Raw genomic sequence first — 19,518 nt, forward strand, 5'->3', positions numbered from 1 at the left:
ACATACACACATACACACATATATATATATATATATATATATATATATATATATATATATATATATATATATACATATATATATATACATATATATATATATATATATATATATATATACACACAAATCAACAAAGGACCATGAACTAGTCTAAAACAAGCTTAAAGTCTAAAAGAGACTAGTCTAATGGAGCATAAACTAGTCTAATGGAGCATAAACTAGTCTAAAAGAGCTTAAACTAGTCTAAAAGAGCATAGACTAGTTTAAAATTAGCTTAAACTAGTCTAACGAAGCATAAACTAGTCTAAAAGAGCATAAACTAGTCTGAAAGCTTAGATATATTTCACATCAAATCTCCAAAGTAATGTAGAAACAACATGAACACTATATATTTAAAATACATTTTAATGCCAACTTTTAATTATTTGATTATTAATTACATTATCATTTTTTATAATTTCTTTATTAGAAAATGAGTAAATATAGCCAAGCAACATTACAGTAATATTCCCGAACCAGGAAGTGATGCTGCCCGTCAGGACGCTCTCGATGGTGCAGGTGTAAAAAGTCTTAAGCACCCGAGAGGGAAGTCTAAAGTCCTTTAAGCGTCTCAGATGGTACAGACGCTGCCTGGCCTTCTTCACCAGGGTGCTGGTATGACAGGACCAAGTCAAGTCCTGCGTGATGTGAACACCCAGGTATCTGAAGCTGTCCACTCTCTCCACTGGAGTCCCGCTGATCGTGATCGGCTGGTACGACCGCTCCTGCTTCGTACTGAAGTCCACTATCAGCTCCTTAGTTTTGCTGATGTTCAGGTGTAGACTATTCACCTGGCACCAACTCTCCAGGTTCTTAATCTCCTGTATGTAGGCCGTCTCGTCGTTGTCTGAGATCAGGCCCAACACAACAGTGTCATCAGCAAACTTAATGATGGTGGTGGAGTTGGAAGTGGCCACACAGTCATAAGTGTACAGTGAGTACAGCAGGGGGCTCAGAACACAACCTTGAGGGGCTCCGGTGCTTAGGGTGATGGAGGATGAGGTGTGTTTACCCATCCGTACGGCTTGCTGTCTGTCCTTCAGGAAGCTGGAGATCCATTGGCACAAGGATGTGCTGAGACCAAGGACCTCCAACTTGGAGGTGAGTGTGGAGGGAATTATGGTGTTAAACGCTGAACTGTAGTCCACAAACAGCATTTTTACATAATTCCCTTTTCTGCAGTCCAGGTGACTTGTTGTGGTGTGGAGGAGGTGTGAGATGGCATCCTCCGTGGAGCGGTTATGTCTGTATGCAAACTGTAGTGGATCCAGTGTGTCTGGTAGTGATGCAATGATGAAGTCTCTGACCAGTCTCTCAAAGCACTTCATCACCACTGATGTGAGGGCTACAGGGCGATAGTCGTTTAGGCAGGTGGGCTGCGGTTTCTTGGGGACAGGAACAATGGTGGACTGCTTAAAGCATGAGGGGACTATGGACTGTTCCAGGGAGAGGTTGAAGATCTCGGTGAACACCGGTGCTAGCTGGTCAGCGCAGGCCTTCAGAACCCGACCTGTGATGCCATCTGGTCCTGCTGCCTTCCTGATGTTCACTCTCTTGAATGCCCTCCTCACGTCATGCTCCGTGATGGTGAATACGTTGTCCTCACCGGCTTCCTCAGCGTGCATGCAGTTAGCACTGCTAGCGCCGTTAGCGTGATTAGCTGCAGCCTCGAAGCGAGCATAAAAAGTGTTCAGCTCGTCAGCCAGAGAGGCGTCCGCATTCCCCGATCTGGAGGGTGGTGTTTTATAGTCCGTGATGGTTCTAAGTCCCTGCCACAGGCTCCTAGAGTCGCCATGTTGGAATTGCGACTCTAGTTTCCTCCCGTAGCGCTGCTTCGCCTCCTTCACCGATCTGCGCACGCTGTAAGATGCAGCCTTGTAATCATCCATGTTCCCGGTGATGAGCCCTGTGTTGTAGGCAGCGGAGCGGGATCTCAGGGCGTCGCGGATGGTTTTATCCACCCACGGCTTCTGGTTGGGAAACGTCCTGATGATGGTTTTCTGCACCGTATCATCCATTAGTTTCTCTATAAATCCCACAACCGCTTCCGTAAACAAGCTGACGTCATCAGAGCTGCGCCGGAACATGTCCCAGTCTGCGTCATCTAGCGCGTCCTGCAGAGCGGCCACCGATTGGTCCGTCCAGCGTTGGACCTCCCTCTGCACCGGGGCTTCCTGTTTCAGCCTCTGTTTGTAAACAGGCATGAGGAAGATGGCGGCGTGGTCCGATTTCCCAAACGGTGGTTGTGACTGTGCCTTGTAGCTGTTCTTATATGGGGTGTAACAGTGATCTAATGTCCTTTCGCCCCTGGTGGGGCAGCTGATGTGCTGATGGAAGTTCGGCAGTGCACGCTTGAGGTTGGCACTGTTGAAATCTCCCAAAACAATGAATGCGGCGTCCCGGTGCTGTGTCTGGTGAAGGTGTAGTGTTTCATGTAAATCCCATATCGCAGTGTCCGTGTCCGCTTGAGGTGGAATATAAACGGCACTGACGATGACCGAGCTAAATTCCCGAGGGAGATAAAAAGGGCGACATTTGATGGTCAGAAGTTCAAGATTCGGTGTGCAGGAGCGTGAGAGGGGAACAATGCTCGCGCTGTTGCACCAGTGTTTGTTCACCATCAGACATACTCCACCTCCCCTAGTCTTCCCCGAGTCCAGCGTTCTGTCCATGCGGTAAACCGAGAAGAACTCGGCCGGCTGGATGGCGTGGTCTGGTACCGCTGGGTTCAGCCATGTCTCGGTGAAGCAGAGAAGGTTGCAGTCCCGAATGTCCCTCTGGAACCTGACTCTTGCCCTGAGGTCATCGAGTTTGTTATCCAGCGACTGGACATTGGCGAGCAGGACACTTGGTAAGGGAGCGCGGTGTGCGCGAGCCCTCAGCCTGTTCCTGACGCCGGCTCGTTTCCCTCGAGGACGCCGGTACGGGTCGGGTCCTTTGTTCCTCCTCAGGATCTCGCTCGGCCAGGATGGGTCCGGGTTCAAAAACGGCGAAAGGTTAGTGCATTGTGCACCAATAGAAATAAGAGTGGCCCTGTCGTATGTAAGAATGGCCATCTTACAAAAAGAAACCGGTATTTATAGTTAACAATACGAAAAAATAACAAAAAAAGACAAAGTTTGGTCGGAGCAGTCGTGACGGCAGCCGATCTCACCGGCGCCATCTTAAGTATTTTCCTTTTTTGATATTGTGCAGTGCTTTGACACAATTTGCATTGTAAAAAGCGCTATATAAATAAAGGTGACTTGACTTGACTCTCACACCGAAAGCGCTTGCTAACTGGTGCTGCTTCATCACGCATCAGTTAGCTCTCAAAGGCAGCAGCAGACATTGCTCAAGTTGCAATAAATTACAATCCACTACACTGAAGTTGTAAAAACCTCAATATTATCTATTTACGGTTTCCGAGATGGGGGAAACGCAGGGGGAATCGCGGAATCCAGTCATATAAATAGCATTTACTGTATAACGCGGAGTCACGGAATTAGTCAAAGTTTGGATTAATTAATCAAAAGTAGGTCAGTACACTTAAATCGACTCACAATATGGACTATCTGTAAACATAAAGCTGCAAAAAGACTATTTAAACATGAATTCTGCATGTTCGGCGTGTCTCTGTATATGTGAAAGGCACAGACGCGCGGTTTTGACACACACACACACACACACACACACTGAAGTGCGCGACGCTCGCGGTGTTTTCCGCATCTGCCATGTCACTAAATGAGGACATAAATATATGAACATCATCCCCAGAACTGCTCTGAGAGTTACTTCATGAGCATTTGACAGTTTCGTTTGAGTAAAACGATCGTCATATCATAAATAGGCTACAGAAACTTAAGAGGTCCTCATGGCAACCCATCAAAATAAAAGTTCGGTTTATTTACTAATACTACTACAATTATTACAACTTTTGTTTAAAAGAACAATCACACAATACGCTATTTCTTCCATGATTTAATTTTAATAGTAAACCCATTTGTTTGCCAAATTTGAGTTTAACTCTCATTTGATTAAAATATAAATTAAATTAATGTTTTATGCCTTCATTTGCACTGCACTGTAAATGAAAACTAATGGAAATTACTGTCACATAGGCCAAGACTAAGATACTGTCACATAGGCCAAGATTAAGATACTGTCACATAGGCCAAGATTAAGATACTGTCACATAGGCCAAGATTATGATGACGGAAATTGGGACATTTCAATAGGCTATTGAACCAAGTGAGCCTATAACAGGCTATTAGTGTTATAGTTTCATTAAAATAGTTGCGGTCTTCGCAACTTCTACAATGGAGCTATGAAGACAATTAACTTATTTACACTTATACATTGCGCTTTTTAAATTAATCAATTGATGTGCATTAGATGATGAATTGAATAGTCCCCTCTTGTAGGTTATGATTTAGTCAACCGAAAATAATTAATGAAGAATTATGAGAGGTTATGCTATTACACATACATTTCTAACATGTACATTATTGAAGCCAAATACTTACATTTCCCCAAGCTGTTTAGCTGTAGTATTTAGTATTCATAGGCTTAATCATGAAGCATGCAGTGGCCCCACTTTTAACTCTCTCTTTATATATTACCCTTATTGTAGATGGATGCATGGGGGAAGACAAGAGTAAGAAGTGCAACCAACACTAGGGAAGGCCATTTTTGTCAGAACCTTGTTATTCTTAATTTTGACATTCATTTTAATTTTTACACCAGACATATATATCGGTTCAATATATCGGTTATCGGTCTACTTTGTCTGTAATAATCGGTATCGGCCCTGAAAAACACATATCGGTCGACCCCTAGTGTGAATGCAGCATCCGATGCAAAACAAGGAAGCCGATAAGAATGTCAAGCAGCTCATTTATTAACAATCAGAGTCTCAGTCCATAAAAACTTATTATTATTAAAATATTATTATTTAAAAAATGTAGGTTGTCCCTCAGATTGAAAAAACAAGCAACAAAGACAGGTTTGCATGAGGAATATCAGTCTCAATTCTAGTTCCTGTTTATTACCTTAGCGTAATTCCTCATGAAAAGCCATAAAATAACCAGGCACACTCTCTCTGTGTGTCTTCAACATCTGCTGAGAGTGTGTGTGTGTGTGTGTGTGTGTGTGTGTTTTATCTCTCCCTCCTCCATTCAGACAAACAAGCGGCTCATTGTGTCTTTCTGCCGCACACCTCAAATTTGTTCAACCAATTTTCTGCAAATAAGGTTGTTACACTCCTTTAGTTTAATCAGTCTAAATGGATCTGGGTTTTTTTAGCACCACGAGCTCAACGACAAACACACATGAGCGTTATATATGACACGTTATATGAAAAAAGCTCACGGTGAGATTATTTCCACATAAATCAGATTGTGAAAGCAACGCTGCGAATGTTTGGCACGTCAGCGAGTTACTAGACGCTCGCTGAATTTCACAACGCAGACACTTTCCATACCGCCAGAGTGTGTGTGTGTGTGTGTGTGTGTGTCTCTGGCAGATGAGACTAAAGGGAAAAAAGTGAAGTTGGCTCTGAGATGAGCAGAGAAGAACTCATACACGTCTGAAACACATTAACTTAAAACTCAATTTCAACATATTTTCCTCATGCTGTAAAGATCCTGCTGCAGATCGTTAATGAGCGAACCAACCAAATCATTTCACATCAGCACTGCACTTCATATTATGGCTTTCAAAACGGCACAAAAACTAAATTCGAATTTTGTACTTAAATATTATCAATATTCGAATTATATTCAAATTTAAAAGGCATAATTTCAGTTAGGGGGAAAAAGGTTTTGGCTTCTCTGCTGAGGCCACAAGAGGGCGCATCGAGCAAAATATTACTAATGCACGTTTATTGAAAGCAATAATATAACACGACTATCTTTGCAAAAAATGCATAATGTTTAAAATAATGTTTATAAACCATATACAATTAATTAAGTTGCTTAAACAATTAGAAACAAAACCGCATCATGTATGTATGTATAATTTAATACAAAGGACTGACAACCAATCACAAGGAGTACTTTTTCTATTTAAAAACATGAGACGCAGTGGGATTGGGAAAAATCCGCCATTTATTCTCGAGACATGTTTTTTAAAAGTTGAACTTACATTAATTTTACTCATGCAGCTATCTTTTGCGAGACGTGTGCAACGCTGATAGATGTCCCTCTAGGAAATGCAATAAATATGCGTTCTGTGTGAACGGCTTGGTTTCAGTTTTGACGTAAACAACATTTTCTCCGCATTGATGTTCTCTATTTTTGCAATATTTTGAATGAACAATGTAGCAGCGCTGCATCTAGTGGGTTCAACTGGATAGGCTAAAAAAAAAAAAGCATTAAAATGCAACGACACCTACATCGTCTTCGCATCTTGTGTGCCACTGATAATGCAGCCTGATGCACACCTAAAATACAAATGCAACGTTTTGGCATTCGAATGTGTGATTTTTATTTTAAATTCCACGAATTTTCGAAATTAAATTTTTTTTTTGACAGCCCTACTTAATACAGCTGCAAATTCAAAGGAAAATATTTGGATTTTCAATAACCATGTGCTCATGACTATTTTCAGATAATCCAATCAATTAATAAATTTACATTTATGCTTTTATACAACCTTACAATTTCCACAATGTGAAAAAAGCAGACAGAAACACTGAATCCAGCCATAAAAATAGAATTTACACCATAACTCTGAATGTTACGGAATTTGACAAATTTTGAAAGAATAAATCAAAAGCAGGGCTGTGCAATTAATCAAATCATGATATAAAACATTTCAAAGGGCCCTATTATCGTCCAATTAAGATGGAAAACACTAAATATGGGGGAGAAAATAAAATGAGCACTAAAAAAGTAATTTGTTAAACTTATAATCTTTTTTATTGTGTAAGTTAGACATGCTTTTTGAGTGCTAAAATTAATTTTAACCATTAAAATGAAAAAAAAAAAAACACAGAATTTGGGCAAAAATAAAATGGAATTTGGGAAGGAAAAAAAAACAGATTTCATAGCATGCTTTTATCCAAAGAGATGCTTCGCATTTTCTCTTTTGTTTGGAACTAGATTAATATAAACCAAAAACTCATAACAAATTAATTAGGCTTACATTTAATATCACACTAGAGCTAAAAACAGTAAAACTAACAAGCATATCTGACTCTACTGTGATTAGACGAGCGATACTTAAGTCACCATCTTTACTTGTTTGTGATGCGTTAACATGCATATTTTTGTTGTTCTCAAGTGTAAATAAAACAGTACTGCCCGCTGATAAACACATTAATATATCTACCACAGTATAAATGCAGTAGACACAGTTCTACTGTTGCATACGAGAGCGAGAGAGAGAGAGCTGTACTGGGTCTGGGGTATCGTATAGCTTGTGCCTCTTATTCAAACAGTCTCTCAGACTGAGCGTCTCTCGTCTTTGACCCTTCAGTCCACCAAAAACAAACGGCATCAGCTCCACAGCTGGGAGTAATTCACTCGCCATCACCTCAATTAATTCAGCCATTTCACAGGAATTTGTGGCCTTGAACAATTAAATAGCCACTGCTAAAGAGTAATTAGCTAGAAAATTTGACTGGCGGAATGAAGGACTGAACTTTGATAATGCCTGTGTTACACCGTTTGCTGCATGTCCTGAAATACTGCATCATTTTTCTATCAACTAGCAACCACCCAGAACACCCTAGCAACCGCATAGGAACCTAGAAACCAATGAGAACACTCTAGCGACTGCAGAGCAACACCCTGACAACCACTCATCTATTTATCCATCTATGTTGCTAACTAACCAAACAACCAACTATCTATCCAACTATACATATACTGATCCATCTATTCAACTATCCAAACATCTATCTATCTATCTATCGATCCAACTATCTATTAGGGCTACACAATATACGGTCAGCTGTATCTGGACGGTGTTGTATTTAACACTGAGTGCTCAAACTCAGATGACACTCCACACAGGCGCCGTCACAGACAACAGGCAAACCAAACGCTGCCAAACTGTGCTCTGAGTCCAAGAGGAAATACCACACACACACACACTCTCACACACACACTCTCACACACAGAGCTCTCGCTCACACCGCTCAGAAATTCACTCCAGACACTCTCCACCAGGGAAATTAATATTTCATTATTCTGTCATTTTAAGTGTCACATTTTCAAGAAGATGGAATCTGCTGGAAGACTGTAAATAATCACTAATATGACTATAATGAATGAGACAATGAAGTATATTTCACATGAAGATTAAAACCAGATTCAAACTGTTCTGACACATGCAGATCCAACCAATGATGCTTTTCAAACACAAATTCGTGCCTGCAGAATGAACTGAACTTTACAGAAAGGAATCAAGTGGCGTTTTCAAAAGAAAACTAAGTTCTCTATCCACGTGTATATAATTTTGTTTATTTGATTTGACCTCAAATCCAACTTCACACAAACAGACAGATCAATGTTTCCAAAGCATCACAGTTTCACTCTTTAGTGCAAGTAAATCAAGATAATGATGCTTTCATACTCACAGAATCAGAGTGCTGAGGTTTCCAGCGTTTGGGCCCAAATCCGGGATCGACTCGAACTCGTTGTTACTCAGTTTTCTGTGAATGCAAAACCACACGATCACACATTCATCTGTGACATCTGAGGGGAAAATAAAACAAAACCCAAAAAAGCACACTCACATTTCACTGAGCTGCGGCAGACTGGCGAGCAGCGCTTCAGGAAACGTGCGTAACTTGTTATGGCTCAGATCCCTGCAAAAGAAAAACACAGCCATCAACACGCAGTTTCTGAAGAGAATCTGTCACTCGACTGAAGCCTGGAGAACGAGAGGAGAAAATAAACTACACATACACAAAACAAACTCATGCTACGACACTCTTACCATATGACATGATCATTTCAACCGGTCAGTTCAACTCAGCTAGAAACCCAATCGGTCAAACCCAAATAAACAAAACACTAATTTTGCAACCATTTTTTTTTTAACTCTTAAAAATAAAGGTTGCAAAAGGGTTTTCACATCAATGACATCGAAGATCCATTTTTGGTTCCCCAACTACCCATCCTTCTACACTGTAAAAAATTACCGTGATTTTAACGGTAAAACACTGTGAAAATGCTACAGTAAAAACCTGTTAAATGGTTTACGGTAAGTTCCCCTAATATATACGGTGAAAAACTGTAATAGACATTTCAGCCAATTTCACAGTGAAATACCGTTTTTGGAAGTGAAAAAGAATGTAAAATTTACAAGGAAAAACCGTAAATTGATGTTCCCAGAATTCCCTGCGTTGCATTTCAAATTGGATGTTTTGTCTTTGAAATAACTATGTTGTTTCTTAGTATTTTCTTATCTATCTATATCTATATTTTCTTATTTCTTTCTAAATAAACATTATATCCGTTAATGAAATTACGGTATTTAATTGTAAATTTAAGTTAAAACCTAAAATGTTGCTACTGTATTTTGCTACGGTGGAATTCCAGCAACTACAGCTGCCGGTTTCTTACTGTACATTTTACGGAATTCTTTATCACAGTGTACCTATCCAACTATCCATCTCTATCTATCAATTATCCATCCAACTATCCATCCAATAACCCATCTATCTATCCAACTATCCCCCAAATAGTCTTTCAGTGAATAGTTCTTAAAATAACCATTTTTATCTTTAATAATGGAAAGAATATTTTTGCACTATAAACAAAGGATGTTAAAAATATTTTAATAATGCTGGTGAGCAAACAGTTGATGGCAGCCATTGACCATTCCATACTATTGAAATCAACGGCTAAACTCAGCTGTTCGGTTACCAGCATTATTCAAAATATCTTCTTTTGTGTTCAGCAGAAACTCATACAGGTTTGGAACAACTTGAGGGTGAGTAAATGATGGCAAAATGTTCATTCTGGATGAACTACCCCCTTTCATGGACGCCAATAAAGAACCTTTATTTTTAATTGTCTGCTATTTTGATTTTAGATTTTATTAAAATACTACTTATAACAGCAAAAGCCTTTTGTGAATGTGTATCTTTAACTACACACAATCTTAAACATCCACTCAGTACTGAGCAAAACTTCTGCTGGACTGATTCGAACCACTGAGTCGACTCTTAAGAATCATTTGTTTGGGAGTCTACAGAGTCTCAGTTCTAATGTAATTTGGAGCGTTTCAGGCTGTGTTGATGTTTCGGGAATCAGTCAGCTGAAGGATCTGGAGCGTTGCGTGAAGCTGCCAGACGCCTCAGCGGCTCTCGACCCCCATCTGGACTCCATCAGCTCAAATGGCGAACGGCCGCGGGGAAAGTAACGACTGCTAATCTACTCGCAATGCAGGGAAAGTGAGCGCCGCCTTTGATTTCCAACAGCAAATCATGTCTGTTTGTGAAGTTTCTGGCTCTGGACGGGCGTTTTACTGGAATCTCTCAGAGGTGGAGCGTTCACAGCCGTCCACTGCATACAACAACATCACCAGCCTTTGTTTCTGGTGCATATTTGTGCTTTTTATCATCAATTTAAGCGTAAAACTGTTCCTTTTATTCCACTGAAGCTAAACGCAGTTTAATTACTACACTGAATATGTAAATATGAAGCTGAATGGAACAGGATTTCTGTGTAAAATCGGATTAATGAACTACTTTTCTGACTGATTTACACAGAAATACATAAATTTGGTGATTCATGAATAAGGCTCGTCATGATTTCACGCACAGACTCGTCATAATCAAGTACTTTACAGAGATAAACCTGACGTTTCCTCGCACACAAACACATTGAGATATCACACTCTCTCTGTTATGATAAGATAGACGCTTCAGACTCGTGTTCAGTTTATTAACACTCCAGTTTATCACATATCTGTGCTAGTTTGATGACTGGTTTCAATACTACAACTGCAACTATTTAAATTAAATCACATAGGTTTTCATTTGTAAGATTTGGTCAGTTTTCCATGGTAATACTTACTACAATGCTTTCGGCAAGATACATTTCCAGATAGATAGATAGATAGGTAGATACGTAGGTAGGTAGATAGTTACATAGACAGACAGATAATTTCCAACAAAAAATATTTCCAAAAAGTACAAATAAATAGATACTTTTACAAATAAATGACTAAAAATAAATACAAATAAAGTAACTTCCGACAAGATACATGTCCAAAAATAAAAATTAATGATTACCAATAAAAAAAAACATGTCCAAAATATAAATAAATAAAAAATAAAAAAAGTCCAAAAATAAAAATGAAAAATAAAATAATAGGGATGTAACGATTCACTCAACTCACGATTCGATTCGTGATATTGAGTTGCATGTACGCAGTACAAAGATGCTGGATACATGCAACATGAGATTAGATTGTATGATTTTGAAATTTGAAGCAAAAACAGAATGCTCTGACTTCAGTTTTGTGAAACTACTGTATGCATAAAAAACATCTGCATGAAATGAAACAGCAGACGAGCTGAATCAGTCTCTGCCAGCAGGTGGCGCTTTAAGCGTTTCCTTGGTTTCCGCTGTAAACAAAGCAGCGCTGCACTTATGAACTTTAATATGTTTTATACAGAGGGAAGATGAAAAGAAAAAATAGTATCTAAACTTTTCTAAAGACAGTAAGTTCCCCTCAGACATACATTCATATTAACTGAATCGCGATTTGTTTACCATCTCAACCGATTTGAATAATCACATATGAATCGACTTTCAACCGGCTCGCAGTTCATCGTTACATCACTAAAAAATTTATATTTTTTAAAATAACATAAATAATAATACTAATAATAAATGCAAAATTAAATATAAATACATAATTTCCAAATATAAAATACATAAATTCAAAAAATAAAAAAAAGTCCAACAAAAATGAATGATTTCCAACAAAAAGCATGTCCAAAAAGAAGAAAACTGACAAAAAATATATATATATTTAAAAAACACATGGTACCTTTTGGCAATTAGGGTTGCAAAGGGGTGGAAAATTTCCGGTAACTTTCCAAAAATCCCGGGAAGATTCCAAAAATTCCTGGAAATTTTCCAACCATACTGGCAATGCTGGCATTAAATAAAAAATTTAAACATGTTTTTCCACTTATATTAATACTGACTGGTCAATTTCCCAGTGTGAATTTCACAGAGTAAAAGGTGTGCATGGGTTGAGAGTTTAACTATGAAACTGAAGTGGCGTAAAACAGCTGCTGAAACTCTCCACAGCACTGAAAAAACCCTCGGCTCTTTCCAGATGTAAATCATGAAAAGCTTTTTCCTTCTATTTTTCCATTCTGGCAGCGAGAGCCCTTCACAGCCAAAAACTTCAGGCCTCCATTTCTCCCTCCCTCTCTCTCTACACATCGGCTCCTAATGGCTTCCATGTCTGGTTGGGTTTAGCTGCTAATTCAGCAGAAATAATGGGCCTGGGGAAAACAAAAGCTCAGGCAGTTTAATGCGTGAACATGTGCTGCAGAGCTGCTCATAAATGAGCATCACCTCCTGAACCCCTGGAAGCCCCGAGGACTCTCGTTCTCCTTCAAACCAACATCTAGAAGAAGCTGGAGTCTCTTACAAGACGATCTCTTTGTAAAACCCAATGCAACCGAAGAACAAATGTAATTGTAACTTGCATGAAGAGAGAAGCGTGAAAGCAAAGTGTTTAATTACAATGTGTTTGTTCTTCATGAATAAAATAACATATGCAAATGAAGTCCAAATAAAGTCCTGAGCCCCTACTGACAGAACAACAAAACACCAATTCATGTGCAAAAACCTCCCAGCTGGATTCAGCTCTTACAGCTAAAAATGTGCCTGCAATTACAAAAAATTGGTGCATTTTATGCAAAAATTGCTAGTAAATTTCAAACAATAAAGAAATAGCAAACAACACATTAATTTAACGTGAGATTCTTTTTATTTACAACTTCGAAAAATTATTTTTTAGTGTTTTGTCATAACTAACACTTATTTATGCAAATTATTGAATTTTATTTATTTTTTTGGAATGTATATATTTATTAACATGTTTTTGTGTGTGTGCTCATTATTTGCTGCTCGAAATATGATTTAATTTCTCTCTCTATAAGTTAAAGATCTTGTCTTTTTTCAACACAGATCATACCAATATACTTGGAATTTAAAAGTAATAACAAAGAAATGCCAAGTAACACATTCATTAAACGCGAAGAAGAAAAACTCCATTAGTCTTCATTTACAACTTAAAAAAAGTTTAATTAATGACTGCCACTGGTTTTATTTTTAGTCAGCAAATAAACTTGTTCACGAATAATACGAATCTGTCTGATTTTCAACACAGAAAATATTTGGAGTTTAAATGATTGTGTTTTGTTTAGATTTAGGGCCTTTAAACTGAACACACACACAAAACAAAGCGCAATAATAACAGTATCGTGTGTTTTACTCACTGTCTGTGTGTGTTCTGGTTGTTTTTCAGTACAAACGCTTTAGTCATTTATAAACTGTAACGTTACCTACTGTTATGATTTTCTACGCTGAATGTTTTTGCTCATATTTAACTGCAGCAGAATCTATGAAAGATGATGTTTTGATCGAGTTCCAGTGAGAGACACAAAGAAAGGATCTGAGGTAAAATACTCACAGACGCGAGATCCGCGCGGGCAGCCGCTCCACGATCCTGCCGTGTTTTAATCCACTACAGTCCGCTAAAAATCCCGCACACGAGCACCCAGACGGACACGGGTCCGGTTCCGATCGACCCGAGCCTCCGTTAATCGCTGTAAAGCCCGTAACGAGAAACACGAGCAGCACGAAGCTCACAGCGCGAGCGGGCATTTTCACCCAGAGGAAGAAAACTAATAAAAAGTTGACGAAATCGATCCGTAAAAGTTTTAATTCCGCACGAATGTGGAAGAGGGGAAGGTTCTTGGCAGGTCCGCGTCAACTGAATCTCCTTTTCGCGTTTAATATCATGGGTATAAGTGCAGATATCAGCGCCTCAGCACTCGCTCCATCTCTGAGAAACTTCTTTCCACCGCGCTGGAATCAGAGCAGCATTCCGCGGCGCGCGCTCCCGTGGGCGGAGACAGCCGAAGATTGCCGAAGGCCACGGCGCGAGGGATTCTGGGTACTGTAGTGCAGAGAGACAAATACGGATACAGTATGTGCGCTCAGAATCTCTACACTATTTTTGCATTCCCGAAGAATGGTTATATCATAAAACAGGCATAAGATTTTTTTTTCAACTAAAACTATATTGTATATTAGTATATTTTCAACAATATATTGTAGTTGTAGGCCTATCTGTTTAGCGAGTGAATGTGAAAAAATATAAATGTGACCCTGGACCACAAAACCAGCCATAAGGGTAAATATTTTGAAATTGAGATTTATACATCATTTGAAAGCTGAATAAATATAAATAATCTTTCCATTGAGGTAAAATCGCCTTTAAAATTGAAGTTCCTAGCAATGCATATTACTAATCAAAAATTACGTTTTGATATATTTATGGAAGTAAATTTATGACATAAAAGAAAAATCAATAGGGTGAAGCCAGCTAAAATGGGCTATCAGGTAAAATGGGCCAAATAAGGTTGTAGCATCTTCTCTTTAAATTTTTACTGAAAATCACAATAACTGATCTTGCATGTAACAATAATTTTTATTGGTCTGAGTTTAAGGCGGGCAGGGCAGAGTGTTACATGAAGCTTGTCAGAGAAACTGTAAGGTAATTGAGCCAGAAAAGTTCATTCATCACTAATAAGGGTACTAAAGCAATTATAAATAAGCTTACCAACAAAGCAAAGGTTTATGAACAATGTTTTGACATGCTCTTTCAAATAAAAAAAGTTTAATTCATAAAAGAAACTTTGATTTTTGTGAAAAAGGTAATTTTAGGTAGAAATGGCAGGTTAAGTTAAAATGGGCCACCATTTTCAGCTAATATGGGCTGCATATACACACACACTTTTAGACATAAATTGAGGGTGAAAATAGGTTTATAGGCCTAGATATGTATCCATACAAAATCTTAGAAGCCTTTTAAAAACATTGCATTGCAGACAGTATGGCAGAAGCACAAGCAAAGAAAGGAAACAGAGAGACAAGAAGAGAGAAGAGAAAGGGAAAGACAGGAAGATGTCAGGAAAATGGGCTGCATTACACATACACACACACACACATACACACACACTTTTACACAGAAATTGAGGGTGAAAATAGGTTTATAGGCCTACTGTAGATATGTATCCATACAAAATCTTAACAGTATTTAAAAAAATGCAAGCATACACACATACATGCACACAAACGACATCAATGCACAGAAACACACACCTATACAACATGATCAGTTCCTTTATAATTGCATTGTTTATTTAAATATTCATTCAACTTTCTATTTCATGAAATACATTTATGGTGTTGCTAGGCACACTAAAGACAATAGCGTCAATTTACTGTTAAAAATAAAATGATTTTAGCTGAAATTACCTGTGTTGTTCTCTTTTTATATTGGCCCATTCTAACTGAACAGCTGGACCATTTTACCTGAATGATGTGTTACTCTCATAATTTTAAAACTTTTATACTTTTTCACGTTCAAAAAAGTAAATACATTCAAGAGACCCATGCTAATGTATAAAAGAATGTCATTAGATCTCATGCATAGCTTATTTGATGGTATTGTAAGTCATTTACCAAAACGTGCCCCATTTTAGCTGACTTCACCCTAATTTTGACTCATATTGTGACTATTGCTACCGTGCTATTCTTCCCGCTGCTGACCCACGACTGCACTGCCAAGTCCAGTTCCAACCACATCATCAAGTTTGCTGATGACACAACAGTGGTAGGCCTCATCAGCAACAACGATGAAACGCTCTACAGAGAGGAAGTGGCACAGCTGGCGAAATGGTGTGGTGCTAACAACCTGTCCCTCAATGTAAGACAAAAGAGGTTGTGATGGACTTCAGGAGAAACTCCGTTGACCACCCCCCACTGACCATCGACGGCTCAACCGTGGAGAGAGTCAGCAGCACTAAATTCCTGGGGGTGCACATCTCAGAGGATCTCATCTGGACCACCAACGTCACGTCACTCAACAAGAAGGGACAACAGTGCCTCCACTTTCTCCGCCGGCTGAAAAGGGCAAGTCTCCCTCCGCCCATCCTCACCACTTTCAGAGGCACCATTGAGAGTGTGCTGACCAGCTGCATCACTGTCTGGTATGTGAACTGCAGTGCTGCTGACCGCAAGACCCTCCAGCGGACAGTGAACACAGCTGCAAAGATCATCGGTGCCCCTCTCCCCTCCATCCTGGACATTTTCCTTACACGATGCTCCAGCAAGGCCTCCAGCATCGTGAAAGACCCCACCCACCCCTCCCACAGTCTCTTCCAGCTCCTACCATCAGGTAGAAGGTACCGGAGTATCAAAGCTCGCTCTGTCAGATTGCTCAACAACTTTTTCCCCAGGCTGTGAGAGCTCTTAACTCCAATCTCCCTGTCCCCCTCTGACCCCCCACCCACCCAACTCATTAATACTGTGACAACTTCTCCTAAGTGCAATTCTGAGTGTGCTACACACAGGTGAGTGGGCTATACAATATAGTGAATTTACCCCTTTTTTATTAAATATTACTCTGAAAGTTTTCAAACAAAATAAATTAATTTAATTTGCATAAACTTTCAGGTGAAAAAAAAAGTATCCGTTTTTTATGCTGCAATAGGCGACATATTCATGTTTATCAACAAAATTCAGTTCCAAAAGTGTGTGAGATATGGGGAAAAGCCTAAATATATTTCACAAAAGTTTTTGACACTAATATAACTTCATAGATCATTTTACAAAAAGAATTTTGGACATCTAATGGTGCTCCATTCCCGGGTCAAAATGACCCGAACATTTTAAACGGTTATAGCTCTTAAAAATAATAAATGAGGTGTATTTTGAGGCTCTTAAAGCGTTTGCAAACTTCCGTTCCCTTACTATTTTACTGTTTTATAGCTTTACCTCTTAAAACGTGAATTAATTGCTGGATTAACAACATTACAAATGAAACACACACATTGAGTCCCATTGAGTTCACAGCAGATTGTGAGGCTCGTTTGTGAAACAAAGGACTGATTTCTGTCCATTAGCATACAGAAGAGGCTGATGACGAGCGTATTGTGTGTCTGCTGTTATCTATTAGGAGCTGTCAATGAGCTCAATCTCACAGTGATGCTTCATTTCCTAAACCCATCAACAGGGGATGTCTTCACTAAACCATATTAGTTTAAGTTTATCCGAATCCGAACTGATCCTGAGTTCACGGTTTCCAGGAATGAGCTGAAAATCTCACACTCGACTGCTTTGGTTCATTATGATTAGTGGCTGGAGTGAATATTTGATTGTCCTACATAACCAGCATGAACAAACAGAGAAAAATCCATTCTTATTAAGTCAATTGCATTTGTTTTAATTGCTAAACATGATTATGGCCACAAGCAAATGGACAAAACTGTGCAACAAGAACAAAGTTCAATGCCGTTCCTATTGAGTTGCACTGTTATCGAGTGCAAAACTTAATAAGCATTGATTGAATAATGCAGATTAATGCTGATTCTTTTAGTGTTTCGTTGTAGATTGAGTGTGTATTTTCTCTGAGGAGCTTTCTGTGAAGACATGCTGAAACGATCAGTGAATGAGATGCAGAGACGCACCTGAGAGCCTCGGTGTTGATTGATTACGTCTCCAGAGGCCCGAGGAGACAAAGGAAGTGTGTTTGTGTGCCGAGTTTAACCTCTCTAAAGATCTTATGCACTTGTTTATGACATGAACTCAATGTGAAGTTGCTTACAGCGCTGATTTGTTACAGACTAGTTTTGTAAATATGATAAACATGACACTTCTTAGACTGCAGCTCTCTTTTATTTTTGTGTGTCAAGTTTTTTTATTTGTATTAATAACAAAAATATGATATGCAATACTTTTTAACATTGTTCTGGGTCAAATCTGAGTATTACTTGATATACTAAATGTCGTAAGATAGTAAGTCTTATTTTCTAATAAAATGTATAAAAAAAAAAAAATTCATAATTTTTTTTGTTTTCTCCTGAAAATGTGTATTTTTTTCTGAAGGAAGAAAAAATATCTGCCAGTAGGGTCAGAAAAATAAATGCGTTTTCCCTTTTGCAGATATTTGTTCTTGCATTAAGCTTAAACTCCTGTAGAGCGAGTCTCGGGTCTGGCGTTCAGCGAGGAGTGGCCAGGTGCCAGTCATTATACTCAGAATAGCAACAGAGAAAAAAGTGTCTTCCCAGCATGCATTGCTCTGATGGCTCGTCTCAGCCAGTACAAACACGAGCGCAGGGCTGGTTTGCAGGAGCGGATCGTGTGAGACAGACTCTGTTTACACTCAAACACTGCAGCAAACCTGTGAAAGAAGAGCCGATTCTGCTGCGTCTGCCGCAGACATTCCTGCCATCTGCGCAGCTGCAGTGCGGTCTGTGGAAGAATAGGGAACTCTGGGTATTTTAGAGCTTCAGTATAGTATATCACTATTTCTCAAGTCATTAACTCACATTTCTATAAGGCTCTTAATGATCAAACTTTGCTGTTGCACACAATCTCTTCTGTCAGCTTCAGCTGCTGCTTCTCGTGTCAAATCTTGACTGATTTTTATTAAGTAAACGTCAGAATAACTTCAGTAAGGTATTAGATGAACACTCACTGGACTGAAGCAGCTCAGCTTCACTTGATTCTCCATCAATTAATTTCCATTAATTTTATGGACATTTCTGTTAAATATAAAACACAGTGCAATGAAGTGTAAAATTTAAAATACTGGTAAAAACACCTGTAAAAAATAATTTTCTTCAAATTATACAGTATATTGTGCCCTATTTTTACAGTGTGATAAATCATTTTATTTATGATGATAATTTTATTTATTACATGATAAAGTCTTTTATTATGGTATATCTGTATCAGGGTTATTATAGTGAACTAAAACTAAAATTAAAAGCATTGATAACATTTTTGTTACTTGAAATAAAATATAGGTTAGGCCTAACTAAAATATAATAAAATAAAAATAAAAATAGGCAACATTTATCATTTTCATTTAGTTTAACTTGATGTACTAAATAAAGAAAATATTAAAAATGTATTATATATATGTTACTACTAAAACTTTAAGTTAAACTAAAATGTAAAATCAAAATATCAATAAAAAACATAAAAATATTTAAATGATACAAAAATATTGTACAGCTTAACTGTATCGGGTTATTATAGTTAACTGAAATGAAAATTGAAGGCATTAAAACATTTTTCATTACTTGAAATAAGATGAACAGAAATAAAATAAAACACAAAAAACAAAACAAAAGGCAACATTTCTCCTTTTCATTTTGTTGATGCACTAAAATAACTAAAGCTAAAACTATATAAAGAGATATACCTACAACAAATGACA

General features: G+C 38.4%; 1 protein-coding gene across 1 annotated transcript in view; it reads right to left on the reverse strand.

The window, feature by feature from the left end:
* lrig3 (leucine-rich repeats and immunoglobulin-like domains 3) overlaps positions 1-14,106 on the reverse strand; it is a 34,025-nt gene extending 19,919 nt beyond the window's left edge. Inside the window, exons 1-3 of the mRNA XM_079399228.1 lie at positions 13,696-14,106; positions 8,762-8,833; positions 8,603-8,677 (exon numbers count right to left, since the gene is read on the reverse strand). Coding sequence (XP_079255354.1) covers positions 8,603-8,677; positions 8,762-8,833; positions 13,696-13,889 — 341 coding nt within the window. The 5' untranslated portion in view covers positions 13,890-14,106. The remainder of the gene's footprint in view (positions 1-8,602; positions 8,678-8,761; positions 8,834-13,695) is intronic.
* Positions 14,107-19,518: the final 5,412 nt, after the last annotated feature.

The sequence above is a fragment of the Barbus barbus genome (assembly GCF_936440315.1).
Source record: "Barbus barbus genome assembly, chromosome: 39".
Taxonomy (NCBI): domain Eukaryota; kingdom Metazoa; phylum Chordata; class Actinopteri; order Cypriniformes; family Cyprinidae; genus Barbus; species Barbus barbus.